The 18787-nt window shown below is 33.7% G+C and overlaps 1 protein-coding gene across 6 annotated transcripts in view; it reads left to right on the top strand.

Annotated features, from left to right (window-relative positions):
* The first annotated feature begins 2008 nt into the window (after positions 1-2008).
* The window catches only part of Lrch (Leucine-rich-repeats and calponin homology domain protein), a 68791-nt gene continuing 52012 nt past the window's right edge, over positions 2009-18787 (top strand). For 5 of the 6 annotated variants that reach the window (XM_068392959.1, XM_068392973.1, XM_068392948.1 and 2 more), the window contains exons 1-7: positions 2009-2141; positions 6079-6314; positions 7192-7328; positions 7602-7735; positions 13269-13374; positions 13724-14008; positions 14176-14246. In XM_068392959.1, the coding sequence (XP_068249060.1) occupies positions 6200-6314; positions 7192-7328; positions 7602-7735; positions 13269-13374; positions 13724-14008; positions 14176-14246 (848 nt within the window). In that variant the 5' untranslated portion in view covers positions 2009-2141; positions 6079-6199. Of the gene's footprint in view, positions 2142-6078; positions 6315-7191; positions 7329-7601; positions 7736-8646; positions 8776-13268; positions 13375-13723; positions 14009-14175; positions 14247-18787 lie in introns of those variants that run through there. The other variant, XM_068392978.1, reaches the window with a different exon arrangement.

Here is an 18787-nt window from a genome sequence, read left to right on the forward strand (position 1 = left end):
AATCACTTTAAAACCATAATGAAAAAAATATAGTTTTCCAAAGATTGGAGAAACATGGTCTTGTGAACCTCTCCCTCCTTGCCCCAAACTGCAGCCAGTGTTGTGCGGTGTTTTAGCATTATACAATTTTCCACTAGTCTTTCATTAGCTAAACTTCAGACTTGTAAACAATAGATAAGACCATTTTGTTAGTAATATTACTTGCTAAGCTACAACTCTAGTTGGAAAACCAGGATGCTATAAGCCCAAGGCTCCAACAAGGAAAATGGCCCAGTGAGGAAATAAGGAAATAAATAAACTACATGAGAAATATCGTATTTCCCATGTCATAAGCACCCTTAATTCTGGAAAAAAATGCCCTCAAAAATCACCCTGCGTCTTAACACTAAGTTAAAGTTTTATAATGGAATTTGACAACCCTAAAACACAAAAAAATAATATACAAACACTCACACTCACACTCACCAGACATGAAATATAAGCCTTTAAATATCTTTAAAATGTATTAGATAAATTTATTTTGAATGCACTTTCTTTAATAAATGAAGATAATGACATGTTTGTTTATGTGGGCAGTCAGCTGATAGCTTGCCGATGTCATATACATGTAAACATGCCAACTAATGGTATCCAGCCAGTGGATTATCACCATTTATATATTTCCGCATATGTTGTGGATGTTCTATAATAAAACAATATTTTGGTAATGGCTTTGTTGCATGTATTTCGATATATGACAGTTGTTGCTGAACAGAAACTTGAAAAAAAAGTATATCACTTTTTACTGCAAGTTGAGTGCAGTGTTACCAAGTTAGTAAATTAATAAGGCGTAGAGTCACACAAACAACAGAAAAAAATATTCTAGCTTGTGGGATTTCTATATTTTCTTTTATTCGACCAGTAATTAATTTTACATGGAAATTTTTATACATGAGGAACTTGGGAAATATTACTAGAATTTTACTTCAATACCGAAATTTGATCAGGAGCATTTGGCAACACTGTTTCATGTAAACAAACACTAGAAAACATTGTTACTATATTAGCAACTACGGCTGGTTTAGTGATTTTTTTTTTTACATGAATGTGTGATAAAATTGCATTAACAGGTGCACAGCTGATTCTGCTCTTCTCGTCAAAGCGTTAATATTTTTCAAATTCCCAGTCAGCATAATTGCTATAACATCTGAAATTTTGACAGTGTTGCAAACTAATCTTCTGAGGTAGATCACGGATATAGATCACGAATGGGTCTGCACCCTAAGGTCAATCCATGGGATGTTCCAAAAGTAACTCATAGAAGATATATATATATATATATATATATATATATATATATATATATATATATATATATATATATATATAGTCAGTGATAAGATGAAAGAACTTTAAAGCAGCAATTAGTGTGTGTATAATTGTCCAAACTGCAAGAAGTTTAGGTAAAAAAGCTTGAAGAATCTTTTTTAAAATGGTAATCTCACAGTTTACTCAAATCTGAATGGGCTATAACAGCTTTGAATCGAAACGTCTGTAAAAGTCACGATGATGAATTAATCATGCCAGTTTGAAGCACCATACGGCATCTACCAGGAAGAAGTTGAATTATTGTTACTTGAATTATTATTACTTGGCTCATTTTTTGGTTATATATTCCACTCTATTGACACTTTCTTGCATGTCTACTTATTATTTCACATTAATCGTGTTTTAAATATGGTAAGTCTCTAGTATGAGTAAGAGTGACCTTTACCTGATGAGGTTTTGAACCAAGTGAATATTAGCCCCACAATTTTTCTTAAATGACTAGTTCTCTCTCTCTCTCTCTCTCTCTCTCTCTCTCTCTCTCTCTCTCTCTCTCTATTGGGATGATTCATCTTATATATGCCAGTAGGTTTTCCCTTAAATTTTTAAGCATTGATTTATTTAACAATCAGTAGTAAATGTTTATCTTTACAATTAATAATTAACTAAATTTTTTTCTATATCTTTTCAGATTTATCGAAAAATAGATTTAGCGAAATTCCTAATGAAGTGACCGAATACGCGTCGTTGGAGCAACTGAATTTGTACCAGAATGTGATCAAGCATCTCTCCGAATCTGTGATAGCTCTTCAGTCGCTTACACACCTCATTCTCAGGTAAGGAGACAAGAATTTAATGTTTCTCAGCAGGGTTGAAAAAAAAAATATGATTTTTTTATTCTAAAAGAATAAAAAATGACAAATTCGGAGATAATTTGTATTTTTCCTAACCATACAAACCTTAGATATTTACATGGGGTATTATTTTCGGCGTAGCCATTTGAGCTACGCCGAAAGTAATACCCTATGTAAATAGCGTGGTTTGTATTTCAGTTACGGAACAAAAATAGATTTATTTCGTGCTTTTTTGATATGTGATCCCAGAAATTATTCTTTTGATTAGGTATGTGATCTCAATATTTTCATAGGTGAAAAAAAAGAACAATAGAAACTGTAATGGTTCTTGCTTTGCCGGCCGCTCGTTTCGCTCACGAATGTAAAAACATCCAGGATTAATAGCTCTATTAATCCTGAAAAAAATATCAAGATCCGTAAGTATTGGCAAGAAGTAATGTTGAACTGCACACGCTAACAATGACTGATTGTTATTTCTTGGATAATTATTCCATGGGGGGGGTGTGTATATATATATATATATATATATATATATATATATATATATATATATATATATATATATATATATATATATATATATATATATATATATATATATATATATATATATATATATATATATATATATATATATATATATATATATATATATATATATATAGATATAGATATAGATATAGATAGATCACATACCAAAATAACACCATTTATTTGAATTAAATCAGATTTTTTTTATTTAAATCAATTTTCTTGATTTAAATTATTTTTTTAAAAGTACCTTTTGGTTTCAGTTTTATGAGGGTATTTTCTGGTATTGAACTTGATCTATGGTAAATGAATACATATTTTTATATGAATTTCTCAAGGTGGGTTTTTCTGACTAATGATTTAATCGGAGCGGACAAGTTATAGTAACTAGTACATAAATACACACAAGTGAAACTGCAATCACACAAATATACGAATATAAAGCAGTTTTGTTATAACATACAGTACACAGCAAGAAATAAAACTAAAAACATATTTAGGATTTCTTCATGTGCGTAGTACTGTACTAGCAACAAAGTTTTTAATTCCTATCAACATACATACATACATATACCAAGGCACTAACCCCAATTTTGGGGGGTAGCCGACATCAACAAATGAAACTCAAACAAAAAAAGGGGACCTCTACTCTCTACGTTCCTCCCAGCCTAACGGGGGAGGGTGGGCTGTGGCACCCTAGCAGTACCAGCTGAACTCGGTTGAGTCCCTTGTTAGGCTGGGAGGAACGATTCCTATCAAAGCTAGTAAAAATCAAGACCTTCATAATTTGTATAATTACAACTTCAATTCTTAAGGACACCAAGTATACAAGTTTACCTGAAATGTTATAGCGGTTAACTAGAATTTTGATCGTTTATTGCAATACTTATAAACAGTAACTAGTTTTGGAAGTTTTCTTTTTTCCTAGGAAATTTTTATAAGTATATTTCATTTCGATTTTGGTTTAAATCAAGACAACCCTGCTTCTCAGCCTATATACTAAATATTTTAAGCATTCTGTCTCAGGTGAAGGGAGAGATTGTTTTTATGCATTGAAAGAATGAGGCATTATTTCAGTCTCTACTGCAAGACTTTTTCATCTTCAAACAATGAAAGGAAAGATAAATATATAAAACGTTGAAGTCCAAAGAGGGTCAAGTAAGGATTTTTGTCTTACAGGGTACCGTACATGACCAAACATATCTTCTCAAGCATTACTGGTTCTTTCACTCAGCCCTAGCAGTTTAGTGCAAGTGACAATTTAACACAATTTGTTAAGAGTATGATCTCATGTTTACTCTAATTATTAATATGGTACATATGTACATGTACATAATAGTTTGAAAATCAATAAAGTAGATCGCGCTGTAGTACATTCCAACTTCTGAAGTACTATATTACGTATCCTTGTGGAAGGTCTAAGTTGATGTGATAAGTCTCTTTGTGGAGAGTACAGTAGTATGTCCTGTTAACAACCAACCAAATGTTGTTTTACCATCCTACTATTATTAATAATTACCACCATCATGGATAGAAACTCAACACAATCTATAATTTCATCGGAATTCTTCAGCAAGGGAATGAAATTACTTCTGTATTTGGACAGTTCTGAATATTCTCACAGGACCCAGTACAATATAGGATACTTGTATGTACTGCTGCCCAAATCTGTAAATCCATCGGTTCTGTATTTGTGTGTGATCATTTAATACTGTACTAGACTCTACAATCTGAAGAAGTCAGCCAAGGGAGAAACAAGACTTCTTTTTGGGATTTAAAGGCTAGGTTCATTGTATGTTAGGTAAGAGGATAATCGAAGTGTCGCCAGAAGTTTGAGGTCAAAGTAATAGAATACTTCTGGAAATTATTTTCATGTAATCAAAGATTTCATAGCATTTATTCAGAAGCAAGTTGAAAAGGACTTTTAAAGACTTTTAATCTTTTTTAATTGGGGGCCACTTTGCTTAAGGTACTGCTCAAATGTTCTATTCTCAGTGTTGATACATCTTTCACACTTTTCACTCCCCTCTCCATGTATGCCATATACAAGAGGGTGTTGTATAGGTTATAGATGCAGGGTCCAATTACACCAAAACTATGGTCATCTGATCATGGAGTTAATTAAGGCATTTGAGTTGACACCGGAATCACAATTATTGATGTAGATTCTCCAACAGATAATCAAATTGAAAGCTCATCATGTTCAGCACCTTTCAACCAACCTACTTCATATGGTATTTGAAGTTCATAATTTATTTGGAAGGATTCTAAACTGTTACTCTACTTGTATATTGATGGTATAGTCAGAAATTCTGTATCAAGCCTAAAAACCTTATTTGCATTTATTATTTATTTTTCTTGGCTGCTTTACTTTTTTTTTCTTATACTTGATGTGTTATGGAGGAATTTTTTTAATAAAAGCAGCTTCTTTTTCTTCTTCATCTTCTTCTTTGTCTGCTTCTTTTCCCACTTCTATGTGCGGTCGATGTTTCTGGCCAGCTTTCTCCATCTACCTCTGTCCCACACATCATCACCCGTTAATCCCTGTGATCGAAGGTGATCCATGATACAGTCCATCCACCTTCGCTTTGGTCTCCCTTTCCTTCTCGTTCCCTGTACCTCCATTTCCATCACTCTCCTCCCAATATACTGTTTATCTCTTCTCATGACATAACATACCACCTCAGTCTACTTTCTTGGATCTTATCTGATAGTTCTCTAACTTCTGTTGTACCCCTAATTACCTCATTCCGTATCTTATCTCTTCTTGTCACCCCACCCATCCATCTCAACATTCTCATCTCTGCCACTTCCAGTTTCTTCTCTTCTGTCTTCTTTATTGCTCACGTCTGCGCTCCATATATCATTGCGGGTCCCACAACTGTCCTGTGTACTTTACCTTTCTACTTGACCCCTATTTTCCTGTCGCATAGTACGCCACGCACTTTTTTTCCAATTCTTCCATCCTACTGTTGTCAGTATTATCGCTCTCGTGTGAGGGTATGCCTTATGCTGTGAAATAGTATCAGCTACAATCTTTAGGTAAATTTTTGTACATGAAATTACATCATAAAAAAGAAGAAAATACTGACACAGTTGTAATCATCCTTGTGATAGTAGGAAGGTAGACACAACTTAGTTCTTGAATACTGTACTGTACTCTTAAGCTTTTGATTTAGGGAAAAATCTATGATGTCAGTTTTATATTTTCTCTTCTATTGTATTGATACTGTTTTGTTGTTTTAAGAAACAGCCTAAAAGTATTTCAACCTTAAAGTGTGTTGCTGTTGTTTTATTTTTGTCTTGAAACTTAATTTGTATCTTTTTGTCATTATACCTTTTAATTGCTAATATTGTTATAATTCATGTATCATGTCTCTTTTCACAGTCGAAACCAACTATCGGTCGTGCCTGGGTGTGTGTGCGCGCTGAGTGGCCTGCGGGTGCTGGACTTGTCCGGAAACCGTCTGGTCAGCCTTCCGGAAGAGGTGGGTCAACTCCAAAATCTGATGGATCTCGATGCCTCCTACAACCAGCTGGCCCACCTCCCCCCAGCTCTTGGCGAACTGGACAACCTTAGGAGGCTTAACCTTAGAAGAAACCTCCTTCAGACGCTTCCACCAGGCAAGTGTCAAGAATTTTGCGATAGATTTATTATGGTGTTTCATTCCTAAGGGTTATTTTGAGTCAATTTGAACATCATGGGAGTTTCATAGAATGAAACAGAATTTTTATTATGGAATTTATTACAGTATTTATTTACTAATCTAAAGTTCTTATAAATATTCCCCTCCTCCTAAGTGACTAGTGATATTAAAGAGATTAATGATCTGGTTTTGACTTCAAGACTGAAAGTTAAAGGGCAATTTACTGGGAAAGAAAATAGGATATTATTATTTAAGGGTGGGCATTGACATTCAAACAGTTTAAAGAGAGAAGGTATATGAACATCAGGGGATTATAGAAGTAATAAATTTTGTAATTCAAAGTTTGTTTTACCAGAAAACTGTGGATGCTGACATTGATGGTATTGTTTTAAAACTGTTACCTTGACCTTAAGATAATTTGATAATTATAATGTTACAGTGTTTTATTTGTGTTCTTGGTAATTTATCAGTTTTCTAATTATTATTATTTTTGTCAGTATCGGTAGCATTAGTTGTTGCTGTTTAGTTGATGAGCAAAATATTAGTGAGACAATCAACTCCATGGTAATATTTGGCCCAGTACCAAAGTAAACAATAAAAGGAAAAATTAAGGAAGGATGTATGGGTATCAGAGTAGAGATATTTTAAATGAAGAAAGGTTCTCAGAGTCAGTAAAAGAATTACATATATTTTGGCAGTGGAAGGAATAAACAATAGACGGATTGTGTACTGTAATACAAAGATTGCATATTTACCCACGATTTGTAAACTTTTAGTGTATGCTTTATTGGTTATTAATTTTCATATGGAAATATTTAAGCTGAACTTAACTGACGTTAGCCTTTTCATTTCAGAGTTATGTTTCCTTCGGTTAGTGTTTCTGGATCTTAGCGGCAACCGAGTTACAACCCTACCTACAGAATTACGCTTCATGTCATCCCTTGTGACCCTTGCACTTGACAATAATCCTTTACAACAACCCCCAGCAAATGTAAGTGTTTGTGAAATGTATTAATACCACTTCATGAATTTTCCTGGTAATCATTGTTGAAATACTCTTTTTATTTCTAGGTTGTATTCACCTCGAGCTCAGTGTTCAATGGTCAGTTGAATAATTTATTGTTTATTACTAAGTTGAAATCCTCGTAAAGGTTGACTTTGAAAGCTCCTGTGCAAATCATTAAGTTTATAAACTTATACTGTATTTGATAATGATAAATCCAAGTACACAAAAGTTGATAAGATTTGCTGTGTAACATTTTAGCTCTGCACCCGAGGACGTGTCCATATTTTTAAGTGGCTTGAGATGACTGCAGCCAAAGAAGACAAAAAGCGTGGGGTTCTCTCCGAGTCCGAATTTCGTAAACTGCGGAAGCCTTCATCCTGCACAGATTTTAGGTGAGTCAGTGAGATATTTAGGTACTGCACAGTACTTCTTTTTACTAACATTTTACGTAAGTGAAAAACATTTTGCCACTAGGAAATTTAGATTATTTATTTGAAGGTACCTTGGTATATGTGTTTGGTTATGCAGTATATTTTGATGATTGGGATGTCATAATGGATCGTGAAGTCAAAATTCATTTGATTGTGAACACATTATGCTGGATTGAGAAATATTAAGCACTGCCTTTTTCACCTTGTCTTAATAAAAACACACTTAAATATAGAAGACTTTAAATTTAAATTGATGATGCTGCTTTGATAATCCCGGATATAATTTTTATTTTCATATCTGTAATAAAGTTTTCAATCTCTTTTTCTTATTGCGTCCACTATTCACATATGCAAGATTAATTTTGAGTACTTTATTAGTGAATTAAGTGTTGGAGACCTGATGAGCAAAGTTCTATTGTTTGTATTTTAGATCATCAACATGTCAAACCTTGGTGCCTTCATTTTAGTATTTACATTCTTTAAAAAATGTAATACTGTATAACAAATGAAGGGATATTATTTTATGTGTTTTTGTCTTTATATGTTTTATTTTACTAAAAATTATATTGGCCATGCTTTTTGTATATCTCACCTGCTAACAAACCGCTTGTAATAGACTGACTTGTAAATCTTAATCTTGACTCCCATTTTGGCAATACTCATATCTGAACTTGTACAGTAAATATTTTAGTAAGTAACTGATACAGGGGGTACAGTAGAATGAGGTCCTCAAAGGAGCAATTTTTCAGAAGGTTACTCTTCATTTAACTTATAAACATTAGAAGTTTTAAGTAAGATTTTGTGACCTATCAATAGCGTTTGTTATAACTACTGAAAATGGATATCAAGTGTCCCTCACTTTTAGGGAAGTTGATGCACCTCCATCAGAAGTCAACAAGACAAATTTAGAGGAAGTGGGAACTGCATCCCCCAAGAGAGGGTGGTCTGTCCCCCTCCTGCATAGTGTTGGGGCCGTGGTAGTTGTAGTTATAGTTGCCTATGTAAGTTTTGATGGCATGGGTGTGGGGTTTGAATGTGCTAAAGCTTACAAGGTGAAGATGAAATGCACCTAACACATAATCTTATAGGCTTAAAACAGGATAACAACTTTGCCTCTATACTGTGAGACCATAGACAGTAAATTGGTTATTGATAATGCTTTCTTTTATGGATTTTGAGATGCCCTGTACTGTATTTGTAAGTAGCAGAGACAGTAAGTGAGATGCTGTGCTGTGCTGTTATTGCCACTTTTTATCTTTCATTCTAACAACCAAATTATGGCACGACTAATGTTAGTTGATTGAATGCCTTAGATTGAAAACTTATCTCTTGGGATGAACATATATGTGCTTCTTAATTACTCATTTTTCTATGATAGCATTGCCAGTGTTTCTTACGTTACTCTAGGAATCATTTATTTAGAACTTGGAATTATTTTTATGAAGCTCCCCAGCTGTTCATATTGCTTCTTTTTGGAAGCTTTCTTTTTTTTTATGTTAACCTTAAAACTAAAAAAATTTTCCATTTTCTTTCCTTTCAATAGGCTTAGGTCTGTAGTATAGTATTAAGATAATCTAATGGCTAATGTTAATAACCATGCCGTATGTAGGCTATACCATCATTTTTATTTTCAGTGTCTTGTGTTAATCTTTCTGTAGTGTGTCGACTTTACTCTGTTTTTAATTCTATAGATTGATAAGTGAGATTTAGTTTATTAGTGATTGTAAGGGATATCTTCTGGATTTGTTAGTAATTGCTGCGTAGATTGTTCAAGGAAATTATTTCTGGGTGTTTGCGATCCGTGTTTTCTTTTATCTCGTGCTGTGGGCCATATTGTGATTTAGGTAATTGTAGTGAAGAATGCAAAAGCCTTACAGTTTCCTCGTTTAGAAAAATATGTTCAGAGGTCGCTGACCAAATCAAACATTCCAAACATAAAAAAACTTAACTGTTTGTTCAAAGGTAATTCCTGAGAAGGCAAGGCTTGTTGTTTATAGTGGGGATGATGATGATGTTACTCCAGCCAGTAATGATTCTAGTTTTGACATTGATAAGCTTTAGAACCTCTCTTCATCTTTAGTTTCACTATTGCAGTCTCAGAAGGCCTGTGAATCTTTTGGCAAAGGCAGAAAGTCTAGCCTAACCCACCCAGTTTCAAACCCTAGCTTAACTCCACAAGTTTTTCCTAGTGGTTTTAGTGCATCACTCAGTAAGAGCTCTGATGGTACACATTGCCTAATAGGTTTGAGATCCTCTCTTAGAACCTCAAATTTGATATGTATGTATTTCAGTTCTTTCTGCTTCGAAACCAATCTAATTTCTGAAATCTAGTCTGCCCTATTAGACCACTAGATTTTGTTGCAGAAGACTTGAGTTGGTAACCTGATCCTAATATTCTTTTGCTTGCTGAAGTAGCACTCATAAGCAGTTATTTATTTGATATATGAATGGTGTGAAATAATATATGGAATTAGAGTGAAAGTAGTCGAACCATTGTCATGTTTCAAATAACTATAACTTTTAAGTTGTGACATCACTCCACTTGATGAAGAAGGTAGCCATGAAAAACCTCTTTATTGCTATATTATTGACAAAATATTTTATAATTCCTGTAGAATAGGAAAATTCTTTTCAAACTTCTGATAGGTGTATGCTGAATTGAATGGGAGTGAGCTTGTCTCTTGTAGGCTCAACCACTAACATTTCTTAATATCTATTGAATGAGTAGATTTGATATTTTTACTGAATAATGCAGAGTAAACTAGATATTTAATAAAAAAAACCTACAAATTGCCCATGCTATTAATAAAGTTTTAACCTTTTATTTGTTTATTTTTGTTGAAGGGGCAATGATGCTAGAAATGTAAGCACAGTAGAAACATGACAGTTCTGCAATGCCAAAGGACAAGACTAAATCAAAGATTAGAATGAAAGAAATCCCTTTCTGAGAATTGGTCTTTTAGTCTGGCAGTTATGAGTGAATAAAAGTAAGACTTTTTCCAGTATGTATCAGAGATAAGATAGCCTACATCTTGTCGTGGGTGCTGTCCGCGGTCAAAAAGGATTATTGAATCCATGTTCCTTCCCATTATGTCAATAGAGTGACATATATGATTTTTGTGATACAGTGTATCCTTGAATTAGATAATGTAGGATGATCGGCTGCATTTCGTTTCGGATGACCGGATCAGTGTTTTGTTATATTTGGAAATTGATGGGTTTTTTTAGATTTTTTTTGGAAGGGATGCTGGTTAACTCGCAAAGTTTTGCATGTTATCAATAAGTGGAGAGTCCTGGTCACATTGAACATTCTATTGAGTCTCTTAAAAGTTTCTCTCTATATGAATAAAAAGAAACGATGGTTATCCTAGGAAGTTTCCTAATGAGGCAGGTCTCCAAACTTCTCTCTGTTCACTGATGTTTTGTAGAAGCCAGTGGTAATATGCAGCAGTTTAATCAGGCAGCATAACAACATTAATTTATATGCATAAATGGGGAACCAAGTCGGTATCCTCATATCAAATAGCGATAGTACTATTAACTTGACAAACTTGAGGGAAATAGTCCTTTTATCAAGTTTTATTTTATGAAAATAGAACATCTTAAGCAGATCGGCCTTTTTAATTGCCTAGAAGTGTTCGAGGTTCTCCAAAATGACGAATCAATGGTGATGAAAAAGTGCATAGCTGTGTTTTCAGATGATACGACAGCATTAGCCTATATCCGGAAGCAAAGGGAAGGAAGGTTGTAATCCTTATACCAGGTAGCAGAGATGCTATTGACTTGGTCAAATTTGAGGAAAGTTATTCTTCTTCCAAGTTTTATCCCAGGGAATTCAAACATCTTAGCAGATCAGTTAAGCAGGAAAACCAGTCTTCCAAACGTATGGCCTTTGCATGTATTGGTACGTCTAAAGATTTGGGATTACAGGGTACTGCCAAACATGTACCTCTAAACAAAAAGATGGTGTTTTGTTTTCCAGTTTGGGATCTTTTAGCATGGAAGGTATATATCCTGTTAAAGTGTTAGTTGAATCTGGACCTACAGTATATGCCTTTCTACTGTCACTAGGATTCAACAGGTGATAAGCAATTTGAAGGTCTACAAATAGCAGGATGACTCGAGTAGTTTCTTTTTTGTATAGGGAATTAGGTTTGTAAATTGTCCCGTCCAAAAATACGATGTTCTTTCGTGTTAAAAGTTTGGTCCTGGAGGCTCACAAGGAGTTGGATTCAAGCCAGATAAAAGACTTGAATAAAAGAGTTGATGATATTAGGAGTGCATCTACATCTCTTAATTTTTGCCGAAATGTTTCTTTGGAAAGGGTTTTAGTAGCAGCTCAGTGGCATATTTTCTAAAGATTCTCTTAAAGAAACATACTACTTATCAAGATTGCTGGGCTTTAAGTGGTTTAATAGCTACTGGTGATGAGATAGAATAAAAGTTGGTTTGTTTTATTAACTAAGTAAATTTTGATTAATTTTAGTATTAAGATTTTCATTTGGAACACAGTGTTGGTGTTTGGATATGCAATCAGGAGAATGAAGCTATTAAAATCTTCAACATTTTTGGAATCGAGGTATTACAAACTTTAATTTGAGACTTTGTTACCAAGATATTAAACTGAGAGGTGAGCTTAAGGTATTAAGTACTGTATGTTTATTTAGGTTTATTAATGGTTTCACTTTATCCTTCCCTGACCCACCTACATTCAGAGTGTGAGAATTGGCAATAGGAATATCAGGGGAGCTTCATAGAAATACACAGAATTTTAATAGTAAAACCTATTTCTATACTTGCCTGATGTACATATACATGGCTACCCTCCTCACTAAATAATGAAAACAGGATAGAAATTAGTATCATCTTCGAGACTGAAAGACAAAACGGTACGGCCTACCTACTCCATGGTTGTTGCCATTAGCTGCTAGATTGTCTTAGTATTATACTAGAGGTCTAAGAATATTGAAAGGAAAAATGGGGAAATTTTTAGTTTTTAAGGGGTATGGTTATGTAAGCAAGCTTCCAGAAAAAAATATGAACACCAGGCAAGTATAGAAATCGAGGAAATTTATGGAAATTCCATTTGTCCCTTGAATTTTTCACCTCTACTGCTTTCTTTTGTTTTATTCATAGAAGTAATTGTTCTCCTTCATTAACTGCTGAATTAATTTAAATATTAATGACTAATAATTAACTACTATGAAGTAATCCTGAATTAATTTAAGTAAAGATATGGTTATTATATTTACATTAAACAAATTAACATGGTATAAAAGAATGAAATCAAAACTTACATTTAAAATGAAATTGATGGGCATTATTTTAATCACATGTATAAACAACAGTTATTATTTAACAATACAATGAATTATATACAAAAATAATGTCTGAGGTATGTTAATCACTGCTATTATCGTGCCATTCACTAAATTCATACTAAAAACTATTTATAGAATATGCATTACTGACTTGTAAATTTCACTCATTTCAGGTTTGTCAATGGGTTATTTGACCCTCGCCACAAACGTAGTACTATGGATAGTGGATACAGCACAAGTGAAAATGGTGACCAGAGATGGTCACAGGAGAGTCAAGAGGTATGCTTTCATGCTTTCCATGATTCTTGTTTTCTGTTGCCATTCCTTTTAACTGAAATATACAGTACTCATGTCATAATAAGGGATCCATGTATATTTTCTTTTTATGGTGTATTCCACTATACCTTCAGTTCAGGAATCTTATGTTCTTCATAAAAATAATTTTCTGGGCTCCGACCCGCGCCGCCCAGTGAAATAGCTCCTTTTACATCATTTCTAAGGTAAAAACTGCTATAAAAAGGAGTATTTCACTGGGTGGCACTGGTCTCTCGCCCAGAAATAGATTTTTCCTACGTCAAAATCCCTTTATGGTACTTTAGAATTCAGGATAATTTGCTTTGTCACCCAGAGCCTGGAATATGAGGATCCTCGTAAGTTTGCAGTCATGGCAGCGGCGTGTACCAAGGAACAAAGACAAGAGCGAGGACGAAGTGGCGGTCCATCTTCATCTCGCCCAGTCAGTTGTCTAACGAATGGCGGAACAAGTGCTGGGGTAAATGGTGCACAGGGTGCAAATGGTTCAGCTTATGGCACTCCACACAATTTAGATAATTCCACGAGTGGTTTGTCAACGCCTAGCACTCTCAGTCCTGGTGAAGGGTTTGCTGGTAGTTTAGAAGATGAATTTAACAAGGTAATTAGATAATTATTTAGTGTAGAGCTGTCCTTCACTTCTGTTGGCACATCTGAAAATAGTCTAAGGTGCTCTTTTACTGATGAAAACCTTTGTTCATAAAATTTAATATTATAGATTTATTGTATCAATGTTTTTTTGTATTGATTATTTTTCTTTATATACAGGCCATGAAACTCAGACAAGACTACGAAAACGTTTACAATCACGATAGTTCTCCTATGAAAGAATCCCAAAGGTATGTTATTACGTTCATTCCAAAATTAAATAGAGGAAGTAGAAGAAGTCTCCATAGAATTTCAGATTGGTCATATTTTTACAACATGAAAAAAGAACTAAAGATATCTTATCTTCTACTCTCTCCCTAAAAGTTTTTTGTTACATGCATATTGGTGAATGGTCTTTGATTGTAAGAAGTAAGTAATAATATTGTAATATATTTATATTGTACTGTCTCTGATAGCCAAATATAACTGTTATGGGTTCTCTGAGGCTACCTGAAACTGCTAACTGTTATGTAAAAAAAGAGAATGGTTGTAAAACTTACAATCTTCAGGGCCTTATAGGATACAGCTGGGAAAGTGCTGATGTTTTGTCTAGAATTTGGGCAGTTCACTAACATTCACAAATTTCTGCTTATTCTTCGCTGGCTCTCCGTTCTTATGTGTTTTGCCAATTAACTAATACAGAATGATTTTGTATTGAAAATGCTTCAGCCTGTGTGTGTATGAATGAACACCATAGTATTTGATATCTTGAGTAATAGCATGGGTTACTTAATGTTGTCATTAGTATTTCATACAACTTTCACACTAACTTCTCCGGTTACATTTTTTCATTACTTTATCTGTCTAACTAGGTTTATTTCTAGGTTTTCCTACTAGTATTAATATATTTAGAAATGTGTTGCAATCTTTTCTAATTTTGAGGGCATTGTACATGAACTTGCATGCTCACTCAAAAATTCTGGGTTGAAGTATGGTACTTTACCAAACAGTGTATATAGCAGTATTGATTGTTATCAAGTTGTATTGGATAGAAAATTGTAGTGCTATCATGAGGATTGATAGCTACTGTTTCTACGTTTTTCTGCTTTTAATATCAAGCTCATACTGACAGCTGCTCTAGCAATATATGTTCTTTACTTAGATTTATAGATAGAATTTTAGGCAAACTACCATGATTTAGACATGGATTTACAAACAAATTATAATTTCTGTTGTTATTTTAGCTAAATTTCTCCATATTACAAAAACAGAGATATTTAAGTTCAACAGTCTTGAAGGAACTTAGAACATGAAAGTGGTTATTTCAATATATGTTTATTTTTTTCTTAGTAACCTATAGTTATGACAAATACCTTTCCTTTTTGCATCTCTAATATTCAGAGTCCCTTTTCAAAAGAAAGATGACGCATAGTTCGAGAATTTAAAGCATTCAAAAGAGAATTGTTATGACATAGTGGTACTATTAACACAATAAAGCAGATGAGAAACTTCTTTGCATTCCAAGGTTGTGTCGGGGGATTGAATGTCTAGTTGATTTTATGTTGAAAAAGAAAAAGAAATTTTAGTGTAATATGGGGGATTTTGTAGTGAACAAGACTGTCTAAAACGATAAAAAAGTCTTCAGAATGAGTGTGCAGTGTCATTAGTGTGTTGGGGAAATGGGAGCTCTTTTAAATGAAGGGATAGTTGTAAATTAGTGCTTCTATATAATGATTATAACATGCTTTCATTTGGAGAGGCATTTAATCAAATTCTGAGTGTCTCCTAGAAGAAATTCTTTACTGTAGGTAGTTAAAGTGAAAGGGTTATTATTCTAGAGGATCAGATCATGGTTCTAAAATTGGATGGGATCAGTAAAAGAGTTTCGGTGATTTCCATAAAAAAATTCAGGCATCTTTAAGTTATTTTCTGTGCATACTTTGGTAGCCAAATATCGTACATCCAGTTATTAATGTCTGAGAATGGTAAAATGGAAAATGACCAGTGACCTATGTCAGTCTGATATGTCAGATTTAGAAATCGTTACTTCGCCATGTTTTAAAAAATGAAAATGGGAAAAGTGATGTCTTAATCAGCAAGTTAAACACACTATAATCATGTTCAGTTAGAGATGAATATTGATCTGAAATGTGTCACATTTGACTTTATAAATGTTATTCGTTGATTTTTAATGGGTTTCATGATTCCATTATAATAACCATATAAGTCACGGTTTTAAGTTTGAAGACAAGTATTACCATTTTGAAATTCATGCAATAATTGTGAGAGTTCTATTTGTCAATTTTGGGAAAAAAGATCCAATCACTTTTATACAGATGTGTCATTTATTTTCGGTTTGCAATTTTCTTTATAGATTGTTGTATAGGGTAGCTATCATGTGTATTTAACACAAATTTGTAGTCAGAATGTTAGTGTTCCTTGGATTTCCATTATTTTTTCTTGATATTTTTAGGCATTTAAAAATGTTATTTTAAATTTTGAAAAATTGGGACGATTTAAAAAACTGGGGCAGCTTATCTTAAAATTTTTTTAGGATTATATAGTACTGTAATGGTATTTACAGTATGTATAATGTAGGGATGTGATAAGCAGTTACTCAGCCTTTAGTAAAATTTTCAATTTTAGATTTAAGAGTTTGCATAGTGAAAAATATTAAGAGTTTGTCTTTTAGTGATTTCTCTTTAGTTATATGCAATAAAAAAGCTAGGTAACTGAGTAATCTTATATACTAAAGATTGCCTATTGAATAGATTTATAGAAATTTAAACCACACAGTTATTTAATTGAAAATTATAACCATATAATGCATCACTGGAGTTTAAAGATTTATTTTTAGACAAAATGATTGGATCTTATACTGTTTACTAAATCGTCAACATGAGGAGGTCAGGGGCTAGAACTGCTTTATATAAATTAGTATGTCTGAGTGTTAAAGAAGCACTGAGCACTAAACGTGAATTTGAATCTCCAGTCTTTGGCTGAACCAGAGACAGTTCTTTGTATTCATAATGAAATTGGAGAGGTTAGGTGTATAAACTGCCTTGGAAGTAGTCACCTGATTTGGTAGGGTGAGATACTTCCAAACTTACCTTAAACCATTTATTAGGGTATATGTAGTAATAAGATTATGCAAAGGCACTACTTTCTCATTTTTATTGGCTGACTGAGTTTCCTCTTCATTTTCCTGTCCTGCAGGAGTGTTTGAGTTAATATCAGCTGATTTTTGGGATTCTTTACCCTTTGAAAAAGGGGTAGCAATAGTTATGTGTAGTAGTTCTAGTGCTCCACTTCTTGAGGGTTTTTTATGATGGAGTGCCTAAAAGATTCAGTATCCTTCCTCATAGCCTCGAGTTTTTCATTTACTTCAGACCCTTCTGTTATGAAACCTTTGCATATCTGTAATCCAGAGTGCTCTATTAGACCAAACTGAAGACTGAACTAGTAGCCTTAATTTTAGTATCCCTCCGCTCTCTGAAGTAAGTGCTCATAGGCAACAACTTACTTCATATATGATTCACATAGCATATTGTATGGTTCCATTGGAGGAAAATGTACCTATATTAGTTATATTGGTTAGATGTTTTAGTGAAAACCCATGGGATTTGTCACATTTCGGATGTTAGTTCACATTAGTCTCATATAAACTTGGTCACCAGTACATTACAAGTTTTCCCTAATAGTGTAAATGTAGGGGCTAGTACCTAATCTCCAGGTTTTTACAGCAGGAATTCTCAAAACATCAGATGGTTTGACAGTGGAACCTGAACAAGTTTAGTTTTCTCTAATTTTTTAATGGAAACACTCTTGGCAGTCTTGGGGATGGTAAAGAAATGATATTGGATATTTTAGACCTAACAGATGTCTGTTTTCACATTGCTATTCATCTGAATTTAAGGAAATACATTTAGTTTATTAGTAGTTTAAAGGTTTATGCGTTCAAGTGCATGTGTTTTGTTCTCGGGGCTGTCTCAATAAGTCTTCACTAGGATGATGGGCCCTATTTCTAAATTGAGAATTTTGACTATTGGCTACTTTTGAATGTTTCTTTGCAAATAATTCAGGCTCAACAAGTGTTAGTTTTTCTGGTCACTGGAATGGTTGGGAATCCTGTTCAAATTGTAAAAGTCTTCTCATTCCAACAGAAAGAATTCTATATCTGGGAATGAATAATAGCAGCAGTACCTTTTCGAGTGTTTGCATCAGAAAAGAGGATTCGGTTTTCCTTCTTTTACTTGAAAAGCTCAAAAGAGTGATGTCCATGTTAGCTCGGATGTGGAGGAGAATTGTAAGAACAATGACTTCTTTAGAGAAATTTGTTCCAATGGGAGGCCTAAAGATAAGAGTGTTCTAGTATCATCTCAATTGAATTGGAATAAGATGGTCAGTCTAGGTACAGTCTCTATTCCAGTGATAAAGAACCAATTTCAACTACCAAGTTGGTGGATGGATCATCATCAGTTACAGGAAGGATGGGGAGCAACGCTAGATCTTATCCATCTGTCAGGAAAATAGACGAGGCAAGAATCGACTCTTTATATCAAGTGCCTGGACTTCTAGCAGTGTTCAAGGCCCTTAAGGATCAGGAACTGCTGTATTTTCAGACTATAAGACAGCATTAGCCTATAATTGGAAACAAAGGAGAATAAGGTTAGAATCCTAAAACCAGATAGTGTAGATGCTATTGACTGGGAAACATTTGAGAGTTAAAGTCTTCTTCCTCTTTTATCCTTGGAAATTCAAATATTTTAGCAAATAAGTTAAGATGAGAAAC

This window comes from Palaemon carinicauda, chromosome 1 (assembly GCF_036898095.1).
Source record: "Palaemon carinicauda isolate YSFRI2023 chromosome 1, ASM3689809v2, whole genome shotgun sequence".
Taxonomy (NCBI): Eukaryota; Metazoa; Arthropoda; class Malacostraca; order Decapoda; family Palaemonidae; genus Palaemon; species Palaemon carinicauda.